This window comes from Xenopus laevis, chromosome 4L (genome assembly GCF_017654675.1).
Source record: "Xenopus laevis strain J_2021 chromosome 4L, Xenopus_laevis_v10.1, whole genome shotgun sequence".
Lineage (NCBI taxonomy): Eukaryota > Metazoa > Chordata > Amphibia > Anura > Pipidae > Xenopus > Xenopus laevis.
In genome coordinates, this window is record NC_054377.1 from 54,171,503 (window position 1) to 54,188,167 (window position 16,665).

The 16,665-nt window shown below is 39.2% G+C and overlaps 1 protein-coding gene across 3 annotated transcripts in view; it reads right to left on the reverse strand.

Moving 5' to 3' along the window:
- pmfbp1.L (polyamine modulated factor 1 binding protein 1 L homeolog) overlaps nt 1–10,325 on the reverse strand; it is a 93,081-nt gene extending 82,756 nt beyond the window's left edge. For 2 of the 3 annotated variants that reach the window (XM_018257918.2, XM_018257915.2), the window contains exons 1-2: nt 10,012–10,324; nt 7,445–7,560 (exon numbers count right to left, since the gene is read on the reverse strand). In XM_018257918.2, the coding sequence (XP_018113407.1) occupies nt 7,445–7,560; nt 10,012–10,036 (141 nt within the window). In that variant the 5' untranslated portion in view covers nt 10,037–10,324. Of the gene's footprint in view, nt 1–7,444; nt 7,561–10,011 lie in introns of all 3 variants that reach the window. The other variant, XM_018257917.2, reaches the window with a different exon arrangement.
- Nucleotides 10,326–16,665: the final 6,340 nt, after the last annotated feature.

The following is a 16,665-nucleotide window of genomic DNA, read 5'->3' on the forward strand; positions in this document are numbered from 1 at the left end:
AAATCGAATTCTAATTATTTTCTGAAATATACACCGAACAAATAGGAACGGGTTATTTCCCTTTATTTATCAAATTAAATCTAATTTTCTGGGCAAAAATAAAAATCAGATTTTTTTTTTTCCTGATCTTTGGCCAAAAAACGCGAAATCTTCGAATTTTTGCATGAAACCCAGCACAGATCAGGATATCTTTGGGACTTCTCCCACTGACTTATATAGAACCTCAGCAGGTCTGAGATGCCGGGTTTTCAGATTCAGACTTTTTCCATCCTCTGTATAATAAATCATGAAAAATTCTAGGCTTTTTTTTCACCAAAAATTCCGATTTTATAGCAAAAAAATAGAAGAAAAAAAACTAATTTTTCCGCCTTAGTCTGCATGTCAGAAACCCTATTCCAGCCAAGAAGTAGAGCTTCTGTAGTGAAATTAAATGGTACAGTACTCAAAGCAACCACGTGCCAAAACAGGCTACTTTCCCTAGGATACGAAGATATTCAATAAAAAGCTTTTAAAGGCATATTTTTAAACTTGTAACAGGAAAGCTTTTCTGTGTTAAGACAATAATTCTTTTAACAGCATTGATCAAAATGTCATTCTTTTATGAGTGTACAATACCTTTTAATGGCATACAACAAGCCATTAAGGTTGTACACCTCCGAAGCACACACGGCTTCCTGGAAAAATGGGTAGAACAGCCAAATTAGGAGGAATATTTAGATAGTGTTAAGTATAGCTGCTGCCTGCTGCACAAACGTATTCAGTTCTTCAAGACTGGAGAACGCACTGGGAAACAAGGTCAGGGAGGTGCCTGACATGTTGAACTTTTACTTTCACCCACTGATAAATATGCTTCTAAAATACCATAGGAATGAATAGAAAGTTGGTTAGTGTTTCTGTGGTGAGCTCTAATTTCACACAATCTGCCCCCTATATTTCTATACACACTCATAAACTACAAACATACATACTGTATAAAGACCAGAGCAAAAGCACTATTCGTTAACAGTAGGGATATAGGGAATACACTATTTTGGGATTCGGCAAATCCCAAATGCTTTGTGAAAGATTTGGCTGAATGCTGAGCCAAATCCAAACCCTAATTTGCGTATTCAAATGAGGAGAAAGAAGGGTGTGTGGTTAACAATTTTTTACTCCCTGACTAAAGGTCACATGATTTTAAGGATTCGGATACGGTTCGGCCAGGTACTTGGATTCAACCAAGTTAGAATCTTGCTGAAAAAGGCCGAATCCTGAACCCGATCCCCAGCTGAATCCTGGATTTGATGCATCCCTAATTAATAGTAGCACCGTGCAATTTGTACTCCCTAAACACCAGAGGTCTGTAATTAAAGGACAAGGAAAATAAAAATCACTTGGCACAACCCTGACTTAGTTTCCTAGGCTGGTGCTACTCTTAGCTGAATCATGCACCATCCCAGGGTGTATACCATGCCATGTCACCATCTTTGGAAACATCTCAATGCCCCTTTTGGCTGTAGGGGAACCCAATGGATGAAGAGTATGGCTGCCTGGAATTGTGAGTATATGCAATTATGTTAAAAACCATAATATTTACTATACTGAACATCTGTATGGTACTGTGCTATGGTTAGCCACAAGTTCTAAGTGTATTGTGCTCTACAGTGACTACAGTTTTGCATCCCACCAGCACTTGTCGATAGCTATAATAAAATGAATCTCATCACAACTCTGCTGTGTACTATTGCCTTGCACTAATGATAATTTAAATGTATCCTAAGTTAATTGCATCTGAAAGCAAAAGGCAAGATAAAAACACAGTTTCTGTATTAGCAGCTAAAATTATATTATAGGAAAAAGATTTTTGGTGACTAGTGAAATCTGCATTTTTTTTTTCTTTCTCTCAAAGTTCTAAGCAATCAAAATGAGAGGTTTAGCTTTGGATTCCCTAGTGAGTCTTCATAACGTGGCGGCGGCTGCTTGCCAGACATAATGCAAATATGTAAGGAGGCATTTGGAATAGCAACAGGAGCAAAACATATCAAAGATTTCTCCAGCACAAGTCAGAGGATTCAATTACAGCTGTGAAATGAATTTGGGTCTCAGTTACTGGGCTATAATGTGCTGCTGCAGCTCTAATTTCCAGACACACAGCATCCCCTGGTCTCAGAAAGCGGCTGTAGTAATTGCAGCAGGACGTGCTCTTGCGAATTCTAATTGCCAGCTGCATTCACTCCTTTGTGAGAATTTTAGCCGTGCATAGGAAATTCATATAACAGCCTCTATCTGTACCATGCTGCTTATGCACAGTCTCCCCTTCATATTTATTTTTTCATTGTACAGCGATATAAAAATGTAGGGGTTCAAACCATTCATTCTCTGGTACTACCACGCCCTTACAAATCAACAGCATAAATATCATGTTTACTTATTTATACTTCACAGCCTGGATATAAACAAGGAAAATGCACTCCCAACTCATATTGTCACACAGGCTCTTAAAACATACCCTGAATACAAATGAAGCTTTCAAATGTTCAGGATTGGTTTGAAATAGTAATTGCCGGACTGAAATCTAATCAGTCTAAACAGGATTATTTGATACACTTCACTGCCTGGTTGTACATATGGTCACCTATATTTTATTAACCTATGTGACCGAAAAAATGTATATCAAAGCCAACACTAAATAGAATTTCCTTTGATAGACAGGAGAAAATATTATTTGATGTTCTAGTATAAATATAAATGTTTATAAAGCTGACATGGCATGCAGCACAGCATATTTCATTATTAGGAACAATGATGTCTGTATTAAACAGAAAGAACATATTATATTAAATGATTTTCTTGTCAGAGGTTTATGAGACAAAACTCCCAGAAGCTATCGGAGATGATGCAAAGCATTTTGTTCCATACAGCAGTATTCTGTAGAAGTTTACACGCTTAGTCTATTAATATTTGTAAATTTAAACTGGTGCCAGCAAACAAATCTGTCATTATAAGGCCACTCTGCTGGCATTATTAAAATGTTCAAATCAAGTATCTGGTTCCTAAGGGTTCCTGGACTGGGGTAAACATTCTCCAGTACAAGGCCATATATGTTTACAGAATTGGAGGCTTTGTTAGAATCACATGGGGTTATATAATAAAAGTCACTACATTTGCAAAGGTAGTAACCCATAGCAGCATTTACTGGTCAGCTCTTTCGTTGCTATTGGTTACTGTACCTGGGCAAACTTTTATCATATATGGAGAGGGACAACGGACTAAGGAGTAGGTTATGCCAATGCTCAGACACCATAAGCTTTAGAAGAAAATGGCTTGCTCCTCATCTTTTCTCTGCATGCATAGTTCTGCTCCATCCGCTCCTGTGTGTCTCTGCCAGTTTTTTTTTCTTATAGGGGGGCCCTGACAACCAGTGATTTTTTTTAATTTGTAGAGGGGAGGGGGCCGATGAACAATGTTTTTTTTTAACTTTATTGGGAGACCCTGTCCACCAATTTTTTTTTTTAACTTATAGTGGGGCCCTGACCACCAGTGGCTTTACATAACTTGTGTGTGTTACCCGTTTTTAGTGCTGATGTCTGTGTGGCCTTTTTACTGTGGTGGAGATCTGGGGTGGGGCTTGAAGGCCAGGCTGTGGTGGGCGGGGCCCAGAAATTTTTGTTGTGCAGGGCCCCGTGATTTCTGATAGTGGCCCTGGTCTCTGCAGACAAACACGGTGCTACCCTGCCGGCAAACAGATACCAGCATGAAAATGTCGACCCTTGCCTGTCAGTGCAGAGACATGCAGGAGTGGATATACATATAACATGCTGCTGTGTAGCTGTGATGGTTGCAATTCAAACAAAAAGGCTGAGCTCATGGAGCTTTTTTTGCAGGCTGAGAGAAGCTGATCCACTCGCTTGTGCAACTCAGTAAAACTTTGTGCTAGCTGAGCAGGGAATAGTACAAAAACTGCCTGCTTTTCCATATTCGGCCAATCCCCACTCGGTTCCGCTTTGTGTAGCCGAGCAGAAGTTAAACTTGTCAAGGCAGTTTTACTGAGGTGCACAAGGGAGCGTATACCACTTCTCTCACCCTGCAAAAAAAATGCAGGCTGAGAGCAGCGGAGCCAACGTGTGCCCTCAGACATAAAGTAGAAAAGGCACAGATTACATAGCAAATCAATCACAGAACTTATTTTGCATCGCCCAGTATCATTTTTCATGTTTGTGTTGCTCTCCAACTCTTTTTACATCTGACCGTGGTTCAAAGAGTAAAAAAAAGTTTGGGGACCCCTGTTTTAGATTCTGTTTAAGACTCACATGTAACAGAATATCACACAAGCAACCTGCCATACAACTAAGAGCACTCACAGCAGCCACCCACTTCAGGTCTTAGCATTGCTTGCCTGCACAAAGATACTACTAAAAAACTAGCAAGCAGTGTACCACAACTATTTGAAAAAGTTACCAGTGTGAAGTTTATGCAAACTGACTCATTCTCGCCAGAAGTTAGGCACCCCCAAGTGATTTTATTTACGTACCCGAGGAAAGATGAAGTCAACAACATCCGTATTTTATGGTAAAAAAAGGAACATCCCAGGTATTCTACTGCATAAAGCCAAACTACTGGAGCCACCTGTGACTACTCACCTGGATCCTCAACGTATTAATACACTACTGAAAGTAAGATAATAAATAAATGCTGTTTTCACTCATTCTTGGAAAATCATATGGCCTTCTAATAGCCTAGAGACCAAGGTGCAAATTCACTAACAGGCGAAAATTCGCCAGCAATGGCGTTACGCACAACGCAACACTTCGCCTGGACAACGCTAATTCACGAAAATCCGAAGTTGCGCACAGGGTACCGAACGCTGGTGAAATTACGCCAGCAAATTACACCAGCGAAATTACGCTCAGCAGTCCAAAGTTATGCTAGCGTTGGCTAATTAGCATAGGGCGTGCAGTTAAAGTACAATGGCCGTATATGCTGCAGCAAATACATTACATTACACAAGGCCAGGGAACCTTAATAAAATTATATAAAGTTGTTATAATGCCCTACACATGTGCCCACAGTATAGTTTAGGTGCCATATGCTAACAAATGTAGGGGGGAAGGAGGATACCCGAAAAAAAAATTTACAATCTTTTTCAGTCTATCACCCTTTAAATAGGAAAAAAACCCAGAGTTTTTTGGGACTTAGAAAAATTTTTAACTTTTTTTTGAGGAACTCCTATCTACTCTATTGCACTTCGCCTGGTCTGAGGTGGCGAAGGCAAGTCTGGTGATAGAGGTACGGGTCAGTAAAATCAAAAACTTAGTGAATTTGCGTAGTAACACTCTTTCGGCAGACTGTAAATTCGCCTGGCGTTAGAGTACGAAGTTGCGCCAGAGTCTATCTCCTTGGGAAATTACGCCAGCGAATTTACGCCAGCTACCGTTAGTAATTTGGCGAAGTGCCGAAATTACATCACGCTGGCGAATTTTCGCCAGCGTTAGCCACTTCACCCTTTAGTGAATTTTGCCCCCAAATGTGGACTGATCACTGGCCAGGCTAGCAACAACGCAAATGGGTTTATTTATCAAAGGTCGAATTGTAGAGCTATGTGAGCTTTTTTAGACCATCATGGAGGCTATTTACATCTTCAATGGTTCAAGGGACCTCTGTCACTGACTTGTACATGACCTCAACAGGTTTAAGATGGTATAATAAATCTCGAAAAATTCAAGTGTGTTTTTTTAACCAGAAAAATCTCATTTTGACTCAAAAATAGTTTGGTTTTAAAGGACAAGGAAAGTTAAACTAAAGAAGTAGGCTAGAAATGTTGTACATTATGTTTTGGGTTTCTGTACCAGCCCAAGGCAACCACAGCGCTTTAGCAGTAAAGACCTGTGTCTCCAAAGATGCCCCACTCGCTCCCCATCTTCTTTTCTGCTAATTCACTGCACATGCTTCTGTGCTGCTGTCACTTACTGAGCTTAGGGACCCACTCACAATATACTGTACACATAGAATATAAATGTCACAATATAAAGCTGATTAGTAATCAATACAGATAATTACTACAAGGCAGCACAGAAACCAGTGCAGTTAGCATCAAAATTTAATAATCAGCCCTGTAGCATCAGCTTAAATTACAGACAAACCATTTTCTGCTGGATAAATTGTGACAACCCCTAAGCTTAGCTGCTCAAATCACACCAAGCATGCGAGTGTCGCAGACACATTCCAAGATGGTGACCCCCTGTGACAAGTTTGAAGTCCTGGATTATTGCTGCTATTGAGAAGCTGAAACTTTAGGCTGGTGCAATAAATTCAGTATATAAAACATGCCATTTTTAGCCCTATTCGTTTTTAGGGTTTAGTTCTCCTTTAAGTGGCAAAATGGGTCAGTGTGACTTACCTGAAGGTTCTCAGCTTAAGCCTAACAGTCCGAACAAATGCTACACCAGCATATTATGCGAATGTCGAATATTATAACATTCAATATCCCTGATTGTTAAAAAGTTAATATATTAACTTTTTTTTTTATATAGTACATTTTTTCTTATATTTTTATGATACACCCTAATTAAACAGGCACCTATTCCATTTTTTGGAGATGGACACTAATCCTTTTTCATAATATAGATACACGGTTTTTCTGATGCTCTGGACAATAGAAGAATTTTTAATTGTAATTAAGGTGTTGGTGTCATTTGTTGAAATACAATATAGACTGCTTTTTAGTTCTTTTTTTTTTTTTTTTTTTTTAAAGGTACGTTTTATTGTTTTAAACAAACAAAACAACCTATATGCATTACACAAAGTCATGCGTGAACATTGCTTTTTATTTCTTTAGTTAGATCTGTCAACTTTCTATATTGGTGCGAGGCAGTAATAGAAACGATAGAACGCTTTTTTGTTATTGCTGAACAAATATTTACAAAGTGATAACATATTCCAAAGCACTGTACAACAAGTGGGTGTATATTGAACACGCAGATTACATACAAAAATTCACATGGAATTATTTTTGGCACTCCAATTTGTTGTGTGTGATGGCTTTGTAATGTGTAATAGGACATGTGAAATCACAAGTGAGCACTTAGTGGTGCAGGAGAGCAGACATTTTGGGCTAAAAGCAGCAAGAATAATAATTAATTCATATTGTATAGATAGGTTTCAACACTACCCATGATAGTATCACTTTGATGAACTGAAACAGGGCTTTTCAACTGAAGGCCCATCGGCCTGATGTGACCCGCCAAATGATTTTTATGGCCCCAGTCTGCTAAGAGTTTCTATATACTTCACTATATGACATAATTATTTTTCCATCTGACATGATTTATAAGTATTACTGGTCCACTACATGTAATATGTTGGGACAGCACTGAACTCAAAAATATCTGCAATATATTTTGTAAGGTAGGGTCGATATACTCAGTCAATACATTATCTTCAGCTTCAGAAAGGGACTTTCACTCACCTTTAGACTGTCCTCTCCAACAATATCAATTGTATCCTCTCTCCGGGACTGATCCTGTATATGAAAATCATCATAAGCCCTTCTCCCCTTCCTGGAGTGAAAGATACCAACATCATCTAGCAAATAGAATAACAAACCAAAAGTCTTAGTTATAGTCCAGTTAAAGCTGTGAGAACAAGTGAACTGAAAAGAGTCTGAAATCAATCACGATTCATGAAATACATTTAAAGATGGAGGGCCAGAAAATTTTTTTAGTTTGACAGAGAACACAAAGTGTGCCATAAATTTGCCCCACCATATCTTTAGTTTAGCCCACCCTCAACGCAAAGCAAGGACTACTGGGATAGCAGGAAAAGAAACTGATTGGATGCTGAAACAGGTCTGGGTTGGGCAGGTCTTTAGAGAAGCAGCGGAGGGTTTATTAATGGCACAGTGACACATTTATGATTAAAGTGGAAAAAATTCTCTATCCCCTGGACAATTGACAAAGGCATTCGAATATTTGAATGCCATCTCATGATCAGTTTTCTTTTGTCTGTAGATCATGACAACTAGATAAAAGGAAAGAGAATTTAAAAAAAATGAAGGCCGCACATTCTGTACAATCAATGGGTGCAAATATTTCTTGTAAAAACAGCTAAAGGAAAACTATACCCCTCAAACAATGTAGGTCTCTATAAAAAGATATTGCATAAAACAGCTCATATGTGAAAACCCTGCTTCATGTAAATAAACCTTTTGCATAATAATATACTTTTTTAGTAGTATGTGCCATTGGGTAATCATTAAAATTGCCATTTTAAAGGCAGCCCCCTGGGATTGTATGATTCTTGGTGCACACAAACATATCAAACAAACTATACTTGTTAGGTCACATGAGCCAATTAACAGACAGAGTTATGTCTTTTGCTTCCACACTTCTTCCTGTTACAGTTAGAGTTGTAGTATTTCTGGTCAGGTGATCTCTGAGGCAGCACACAGACCATCATGAAATGGTGGTTCAAGGCAAGAGATGTAAAAGGGCAATATTTACTCAAATATTTATTTCAGTTTGATAAGATCCTTTAATATGCCACTTAATTTGATATAAAATTTACATGGCGTTTTTTGTCACATGTGGATCAGGGGAGTGTGGACACCCCAATGACGTGCACACAAAATGTTTCCTAAAGTATACAAGGTTACAAGTACATATAATTACGTCTCCTGCCATTTTTTTCAATGAATGGGTGAACATTGGGCCTTAGCCAATGGAGCTTACAATCTAAAAGATTAAATATAAGTAGCATTGCTACTGAATGTGAAATCATATTCAGAGCTAGATCCAAAGGCAGCACTGCCACTGAAGCAAGTTGTACTAAGTACATGAGCAGAATTCTGTGACCTTCTGTGACAAGGCCAGTGATACATAAGACATAATTGATCAGATATTGGTCCACAGCCAAGGCTCCATTTCCCACAATGCTTTCCACATTTCTCAGATCTGTTCATTTCAGAACCTCCAAGGCATTATGGGAACTAGAAGAGAGTTTGACTGCTGATATAATGTTGCAATGTTATGAGCAGTCAGGGAAAACAGAGAAGGGATTTGTAAGGGCAAGGCCAGACGTGCCGTTTTTTAAAAAAAAGCTCAGGCGGGCGTAAATACGCATAAACTGCACTACCACTGAAACTAATGGAAACGCACTATGGCAATTCTCACAGGGCGCTTGCAAGCTGAAATCCGCCATGGGACGCCAGTATTGGCAAGAAACTACCAAATCAGTAGACTCTATGGGACCTGCAAGTTTGAAACCACACTTTACGTAAATACGCAGCCTATTTTAAATATGGTGTCCAAATTCTTGTGAGATAAATGACGCATATAAGTTTTTACGGCCGGTGGCGTAATTACGCTGTGTATCGACGATCACTCCTGCTCCATTTTGCATGTAAATAGATTTTCTATTTCTAAATAGCTTTTCTATTTTCCATTTACAGCCAGCAGAATTATGGGGAACGAGAACAATGAGAAGAAACCTACGTGCTGAAAAACACATATTGACGGTCGCATGCGGTTTCAGTGGCGTATTTACGCCTTTAAAAATGCAACGTAAAAACGCCATGTCTGGCCTTGCCCTTAGAAACAGAGAGAAACGGCTTTCAGTTGAAATTACATTTACAAACAGTGGGAAGGCATTTTCTATCATTTTCCGTTAGTTTGGATCACTGAAAAACGCCTTTGCGGCTGGTCACTTTAAATAACATGGATCTTTAGGCATCTAAAAACCTTCCAAGGACAGAGTTCAACCTGAAACTGTCGAAATCTGTCAGAAGATAAGGGAAGAATACACAGAATCTACTGTAGCACAATGCCATGTGTCAGTGACAATCCATATAGTTGTCTGCTAATACTTTACTATGTATAAACATGCAGCACAGAGGAAAGCACAGAATTGCTGGGTTCTTTACTATTCCCCTAGACAGTGCATGTGACAAGGAAGATAGAATAGGCATAAAGCGAGACATTTATGTAAATAACAAGCAACATGGATAAAAAACACTAGAAAGTCTCGGGGGGGTCAAACCTTTGCTCCAACTTGTGTCCTCCATGTCTCTGGGAGAATGGGGAAATCCTTGTCTCACTATTACACGGTTCAGCCACTCTTGCTCATACAGTTCCAAACATTTCGCATGTTACCCGCTGAACAGCCCGCTGCGCGTGATTGACAGGAAGATTATCCAACTGCTGTCTAAATCCCGCCCCGTTTATGCTCTATCTCCAACCAAGCTTCGGTTTCGCCCATGTGCTTTCCGGTAGCTGCTAAATAAAGTTTCCATGGTAATGGATCCTTCAAACAGCCTAAATGCTAAGCATTGTCGGACCGCCCGGTGAACAGACTCGCCAATGGAACGTCTAGTCTCTTTAAGTGGAATGTTCAATCAGCCAATAAGCGTGTAGAAGAGAAGGGTAGCGAAAGAGAAAGCGTCTTCCTATTTCTATGGCGACTGATAGTTTCAGGCTGGTGTATAGTCGGTTAGAGGGAGGGGTGCATTAAGGGGCGTTCTTTTAAACACCAGCGTCCCATTCCTATGCTCACAAAATCAGATGTAAAACAGCCTTGTCTGTGCTTCGTGTGGGAGAGGGATACATGCAAAATAACATTGTTATACAGAGAGATGCTGCCAGAGGTTCATATATAGATAGATGTTTGTAAGGGCACGTTTATAACTATCTGACATTTTAATGTATTTATCTATATGGCAACAGAATGTAATGCAGTGTTTTACAAGACACAAACGGGGTACGTTTGTTATAAATTATATAAATATATATAGATGACCGTATGCTTTAAGCCGGCCCTAGACGCAAAGATTTGATCATACGAATCTCCGTTTCGTACGACTTTCGGGCCCTGTGTGGAGTGGTACGAAATTTTTCGCGAGATGATGATCGGTCGTTCAGTTGATTGGACAGGTTAGAAAATTTCTGTCAGACATAAACTTTCGTACAATTTCTGTCAGGGGCAGAACATTGTCTGATCTGTTCTTTTGCTACTTGATCTGAATGGTGAGTGGCAGGTCAGGAGATGGCACCGAACGATCGGCCGTCCGATATTAAAGGAATTGTTCGGTGTAAAAATAAAAACTGGGTAAATAGATATGCTGTTCAAAATAAAAAAAATGTTTCTAATTAGTTAGCCAAAACTGTAATGTATAAAGGCTGGAGTGACTGGGTGTGTAACATAATAGCCAGAACACTACTTCCTGCTTTTCAGCTCTCTTAGTTTACACTGACTGGTTACCCTGGCTACCATGTGGCCCACTTGAGAGGGGGCTACATGGGTCATATCTGTTGCTTTTGAATCTGAGCTAAATGCTGAGGATCAATTGCAAACTCACTGAACAGAAATGTACCATGTGGCCCCCCTTCAAGTCGCTGACTAACTCAGAGTTATAGAGCTGAAAAGCAGGAAGTTGGATTCTGGCTGTTTTATTAAACATCTGTTCACTCCAGCCTTTATACATTACATTTTCGGCTAACTAACTATATTAGAAACATTTTTTATTTTGCACAGCCTATCTATTTACACAGTTTTTATTTTCACACTGAACTGTTCCTTTAAGGTAAATCTGCTCACCTTAAGTGTGTAGGTATCAATACCCAGTTGGAATGAGATCCCTGCCTAAATAGCTTACAATCTGTCGAGAAACAAAAAGGGGATACCTCATTGCCTTTCCTTTATACAAGTGGACCCAATGCAGTTTTTGCCCCCCCCCCCACAGACCCTAAACAATGAAAAGAGCATGGATTTTTTTTTTTTATTTGTACACCGAAAGTAGCAGCCAGTGGCCCAATGCATTCCTTGTACCCCTTGAGCCTTTCTCAGCAATTGTAGGTAGGGTTGCCACTTTTTCTGGAAAAAAATACCGGCCTTCCTTTATATTTATCTTTTTTCCCTATTAATAACATTGGGATCAACCATCATTTTTACCAACAAGGCCGGTAAAATACCGGTGGTAGAGTTCTGCACGGGTCCATTTTTTGGAACCCAACCCGTAGCTGCAACCTGCAATCCGCAACCCGTATTCTTACCCGCTTGGTCCCGCTATCCGACCCGCAAGTACCTTATCCGCAACCCGGACTCGATGACCATCAAGAATCGGGAAGTGCTGTCATTGAAAACCGGAAGTGACATCATTGGAAGTAGGCGTGATCAGAAAAAAGGAGTAAAAATCGCTATTGAGAAGACCTGGAGCCTGACCCACAAACCCACAGAACCACAAACCCGCGTCTATACCCACACCCGGAACTTCAACTGCAACCTGCTGGGTACCGCAGGTTTTTGCGGGTAACCTGTGGGTACCCGACCCGCTGCAGGACTCTACCAGATGGCAACCCTAGTTGTAGGGTGTGCTTCCCCTATATTTTTCTCCTGCTGTAGTTTACTTTAGATAAAGTTTGCAGAAAATGCCCCAGGACTGTGGGACTAGGACAAATGTCTCACTGGAGGACCACAATAGTATTGTTCTCAAGTAGGTAAAATTAAAAACAACTTAGAGATCTCCTTATTTTGTGCTTATTTCTTGAAAATAAAGAATCAGAACACTAGAATGTGTGGGGCACCACAAAAGAAAAAGGCTTCACCAAAAAAAACAGCTTTTTATTAGAAATTTTAATTTGTTCCAATTAGAAGTTAAAGGAATAATGTCATGGGGAACAATTTTTTTTCCCCAAAATGCATCAGTTAATAGTGCTGCTCCAGCAGAATTCTGCTTATTTTTAAATACTGTTCATAAAATTGGGGGGAAATTGTGATATTTCCAATGTTATTTTTACAGTTGCAACACTTGATTAATAGCCCAAAATTCCTGTTTAGTACTATATAAAACATTATGGGGGGGAATTCAACAATTATAAACTCATATCAGCCAATCAGAATTTTGCATGATCAGAGCCATTAGCCGACTGGTTATCATGAATTACTGTATAATATGGGGAATATAATATGAATTTTATGTGTCTTAACACAGGAAGGAATACTGGATAAAGCCTGAAAGAATAACACAGGCAAATTATATGAACATAACACAAGGTAATAATATTCAACAAAACTAAATATTATAGTATAGTTATGCAAGACTGGCAATATTGGTGTTGGTACCCAAATGGAACAAGATCATAACTAGAAGTTAAAGAACACCAGGATTGACATTCGTGCAAGGTAAACATTGTGATGAGATGATAACATGTTATACAGGATTAAGTTATATTGAAATATCTTATTAATGTCAAGTCAGCATGAATTTAATAATGATGGGCAGTGCCTAACTAATCTGATTATCTTCTGTGGGAAGGTTAGTAGTAAATTGGATCAGGAGAGTGCAGTTTACATGACACATTTACATTTTTCTACAGCTTTCAATACCCTTTCAGACAAAGAACAATGCTTTGATACAAATAGAGAGCTAGATTTATTAAGAGAAGCAAAAATGCAACTAGGGAATTCTTACTTCTGGTGTAAAGACAGCTCTTTTGAAGTGTGGTGTGAAGATTTCTCATTCTTTTTTACACCTATGGATATTTTTTAACAGGGGGCTTATTTATCAAAAGATGAAAATAGATGTTGCCACAGTTCACCAGATGGGAACTCCCCAGTTTTTAATTCACTGGTTTAGGAATATTGTGGTATAATCCAGCTCAAGATACATTCTGTACCTTTTAAAAAACATAAAATAAGAATAAATTCTAGTTTAGCTACAACTGGCAGTAAAATACCATTAGGGCCATATTTGCACAGGGATCATCCAGTCCATGCATTTGTGTTGTGCTGCTGCATTGACCTGTGCAGTTAGATCGAACGAAAAATCGTTCGTTCGATCGAACGTTTAAATCGTTCAATTCGAAGGATTTTAATTCATCAATCGAACGATTTTTTTTTCGACCAAATAAAGCTACCAAAGGACCTTCCCCATAGGCTAACATTGACTTTGGTAGCTTTTAGGTGGCGAGACAGTACTTCGACTATCGAATGGTCGAATAGTCAAAAGATTTTTAGTTTGAATCGTTCGATTCGAAGGTCGAAGTAGCCCATTCGATGGTCGAAATAGCCAAAAAAAACATTCGAAATTCAAAGTTTTTTTCCTCTATTCCTTCACTCGAGCTAAGTAAATGGGCCCCTTGGTGCAGACAGGCAGATTTTGGGAGATTTAGTCGCCTGGTGACTAATCGCCTCTTCTGCGGGGCGACAATCTCCCGAACTGCCTTCCGTCTGCCTTCCGCCTGCTTGAATGAAGAATCGCCTGCGCTAATGCATTCGTGGCGCTTCAATTTCCGAAGTTGCCTCATGAGGAAACTTTGGGCGGCTTTGGAAATCGAAGTGCCGCGAGTGCATTAGCGCTGGCGATTCTTCATTCAAGCAGACGGAAGGTAGTTCAGGGAGATTGTCACCCTTTAGACGAGGTGATTAGTCGCCAGGCGACTAAATCTCCCCGAATCTGCCTGTCTGCCCCAACCCTAAAGCGTGGGGATTCTGGATTGATTCCATTACAATCCTATGCTAAAAAACAGTGTTAGTTCTCTATAGGGCTAATATTTTGGGGGTTATTTATCAAAAGTCGAGTTTTAGAGATTTTTATGCCTCAAATGAACTCGCAACTCAAATGGTATCTTATTTTAGAAAAATCTTGATTGTGAAAAACCCGATTCTGCGAGTTCTAGGCCCCAAATCTTAAAACACGAATTTCTGGGGAAAAAAACTCAAATTGTTCGAATCATTAGAAAAAAACATCAAACAGGCTGCTAACATCGTCAAATGGTTCAAGGAACCTCTGCCATTGACTCTTACATGACCTATACAGGTTTTAGGAGGTATTCTTTCGATTCCAGGGTCAGGGATCAAGTTTTTTTCTAACCCAAAAGGAAGTGTGACCTAACACTATCTTTGGTGTCAGCGGGCCTTTTATGTTTTATACACGTGATGCCATCAGCAAAGTGTGTCTGGACCAGAAGTGCACCTTAAAGTTGCAGCCCACATTTAAATTTTTTATGAATGCTCTTGTAGGCGGTACATAAAGTTTGCAAGCACTTAAAGTCATAGCATGGGAATGTGAAAGTGACACAAGTGTAATTTTATCTTTGTAGACTTCATTGTTTAGACCACTCTTGGATAGAGGGTCTATAGACAGTTAATAAAAAGAGTTGATGATTGAGGTCACTCATAAGTAACATGCAACATTTCTACTTAAATAAGAAACACATTATTTTTATTGTGGTTATCTAACTCACCTTTTAATAGAAGAAAAATAAGCTGCAGGTGACACCATACCTGCACCTCCATAATATGTAAAATAACCTCCCCATTTCCATTGTCATAACTCCTGTGCTCTGTTTTTGTGAATCATTGTGAATCATGTGTGCAGTGTGATAAATTGGGCCAAGTATTTATAAAAACATTGGTTGAATATAACAATATGATTTATTGAGGTGAGCAAAAACAAAAAGGGCTTCCTTCCTCGTGGGCCCTCTAGCATAAAATGCATATTTAGTAGCAGGAGGCAATTTTGGTAGAATTACACTGGTGACTTCTCCATTGCAGTTATACCCACAGAAGGTTAAGGAAGATGTGACAAATAAATACCTATTATTCAGCATGGCTTCCATATTGCATATGCCCTGCCTTGCTTGTTAGGCTCATCTGATGGCATTTCTTGATAACTGGTCTTTACCACAGCAGTGATAGCTAAACCTAGTAATGATTTTATTAGGGACACACATATATATCTATATAATTGTACTTGCAGTGGTGCAGGTGACAAGAGGACCTCCATCAAGGTGGCATAGTTTTATATATTGAAAGGGCAGTCAGGTTATAGAAAAACTTTCCGTAAGAAAGTGTTAATGTCTGATAAATTCAATGGATATGAATTGGGCTGGGATGATTTTGTCGCAAGCAAACATATCGTTTTTAAAAAGCATCATAAGAGGGATTGATCCAAAGATTTACCCAGCTGCCAATTTTGGGTTCAGGGGATTTAATTATGTTTTATGTGAGGTTTAAATTGACAGATGTTTTCTGAGGGGTTTGTTTGTTTTTTTCTAGATCAAGACAGAGAGGTTTTAGCAAGAAGTGAACTTGATGGATTTGTGTCTTTTTTCAACCTCATTAACTATGAAAACAAATTAAGGATTGGATGGGGGAAAAGCTATGGCCTGTCCTATACACTACAGAGGCATCTTTTCAATACTGGGGGGAAATATATAAACAGCAAGCCCTGGGGCACTTGGAGTTCATCTACACTGTGATCTGCATTAAGATGTAGTGCTAATTTTCATCAAGAGCGTGCAAAGGCTAAAGGTCAAAATCTTATTTCACTGCAGAGCATTGAATACTGCCATAGAACAATATTTCATCTTAATAAACCTAACCAGGGCACAGACAGGGCACAATCTCCTCGTAAATCTCGTTCTGCACAACTGTCTCGCTTCCATATTATTAGGTCAATTGTTAATGCCGAGGTAAAATCTTAGTCTGTGCAGCAGATCTCGCACACTCCTCTCGAAACATCAATATCCCACATGCTTTGACTATTTAATCAAATGACTTTATTTAGTCCCGAGCTATTTTTTCCTAATAAAAACAGAGTATTTATCTCCACAGCTATAAAAACAGGATTGTTTTCAACTCTTCACTTATAGTTAAGATGCACATTTAGCGTGGATTGATTTCCAATGCTGCGCT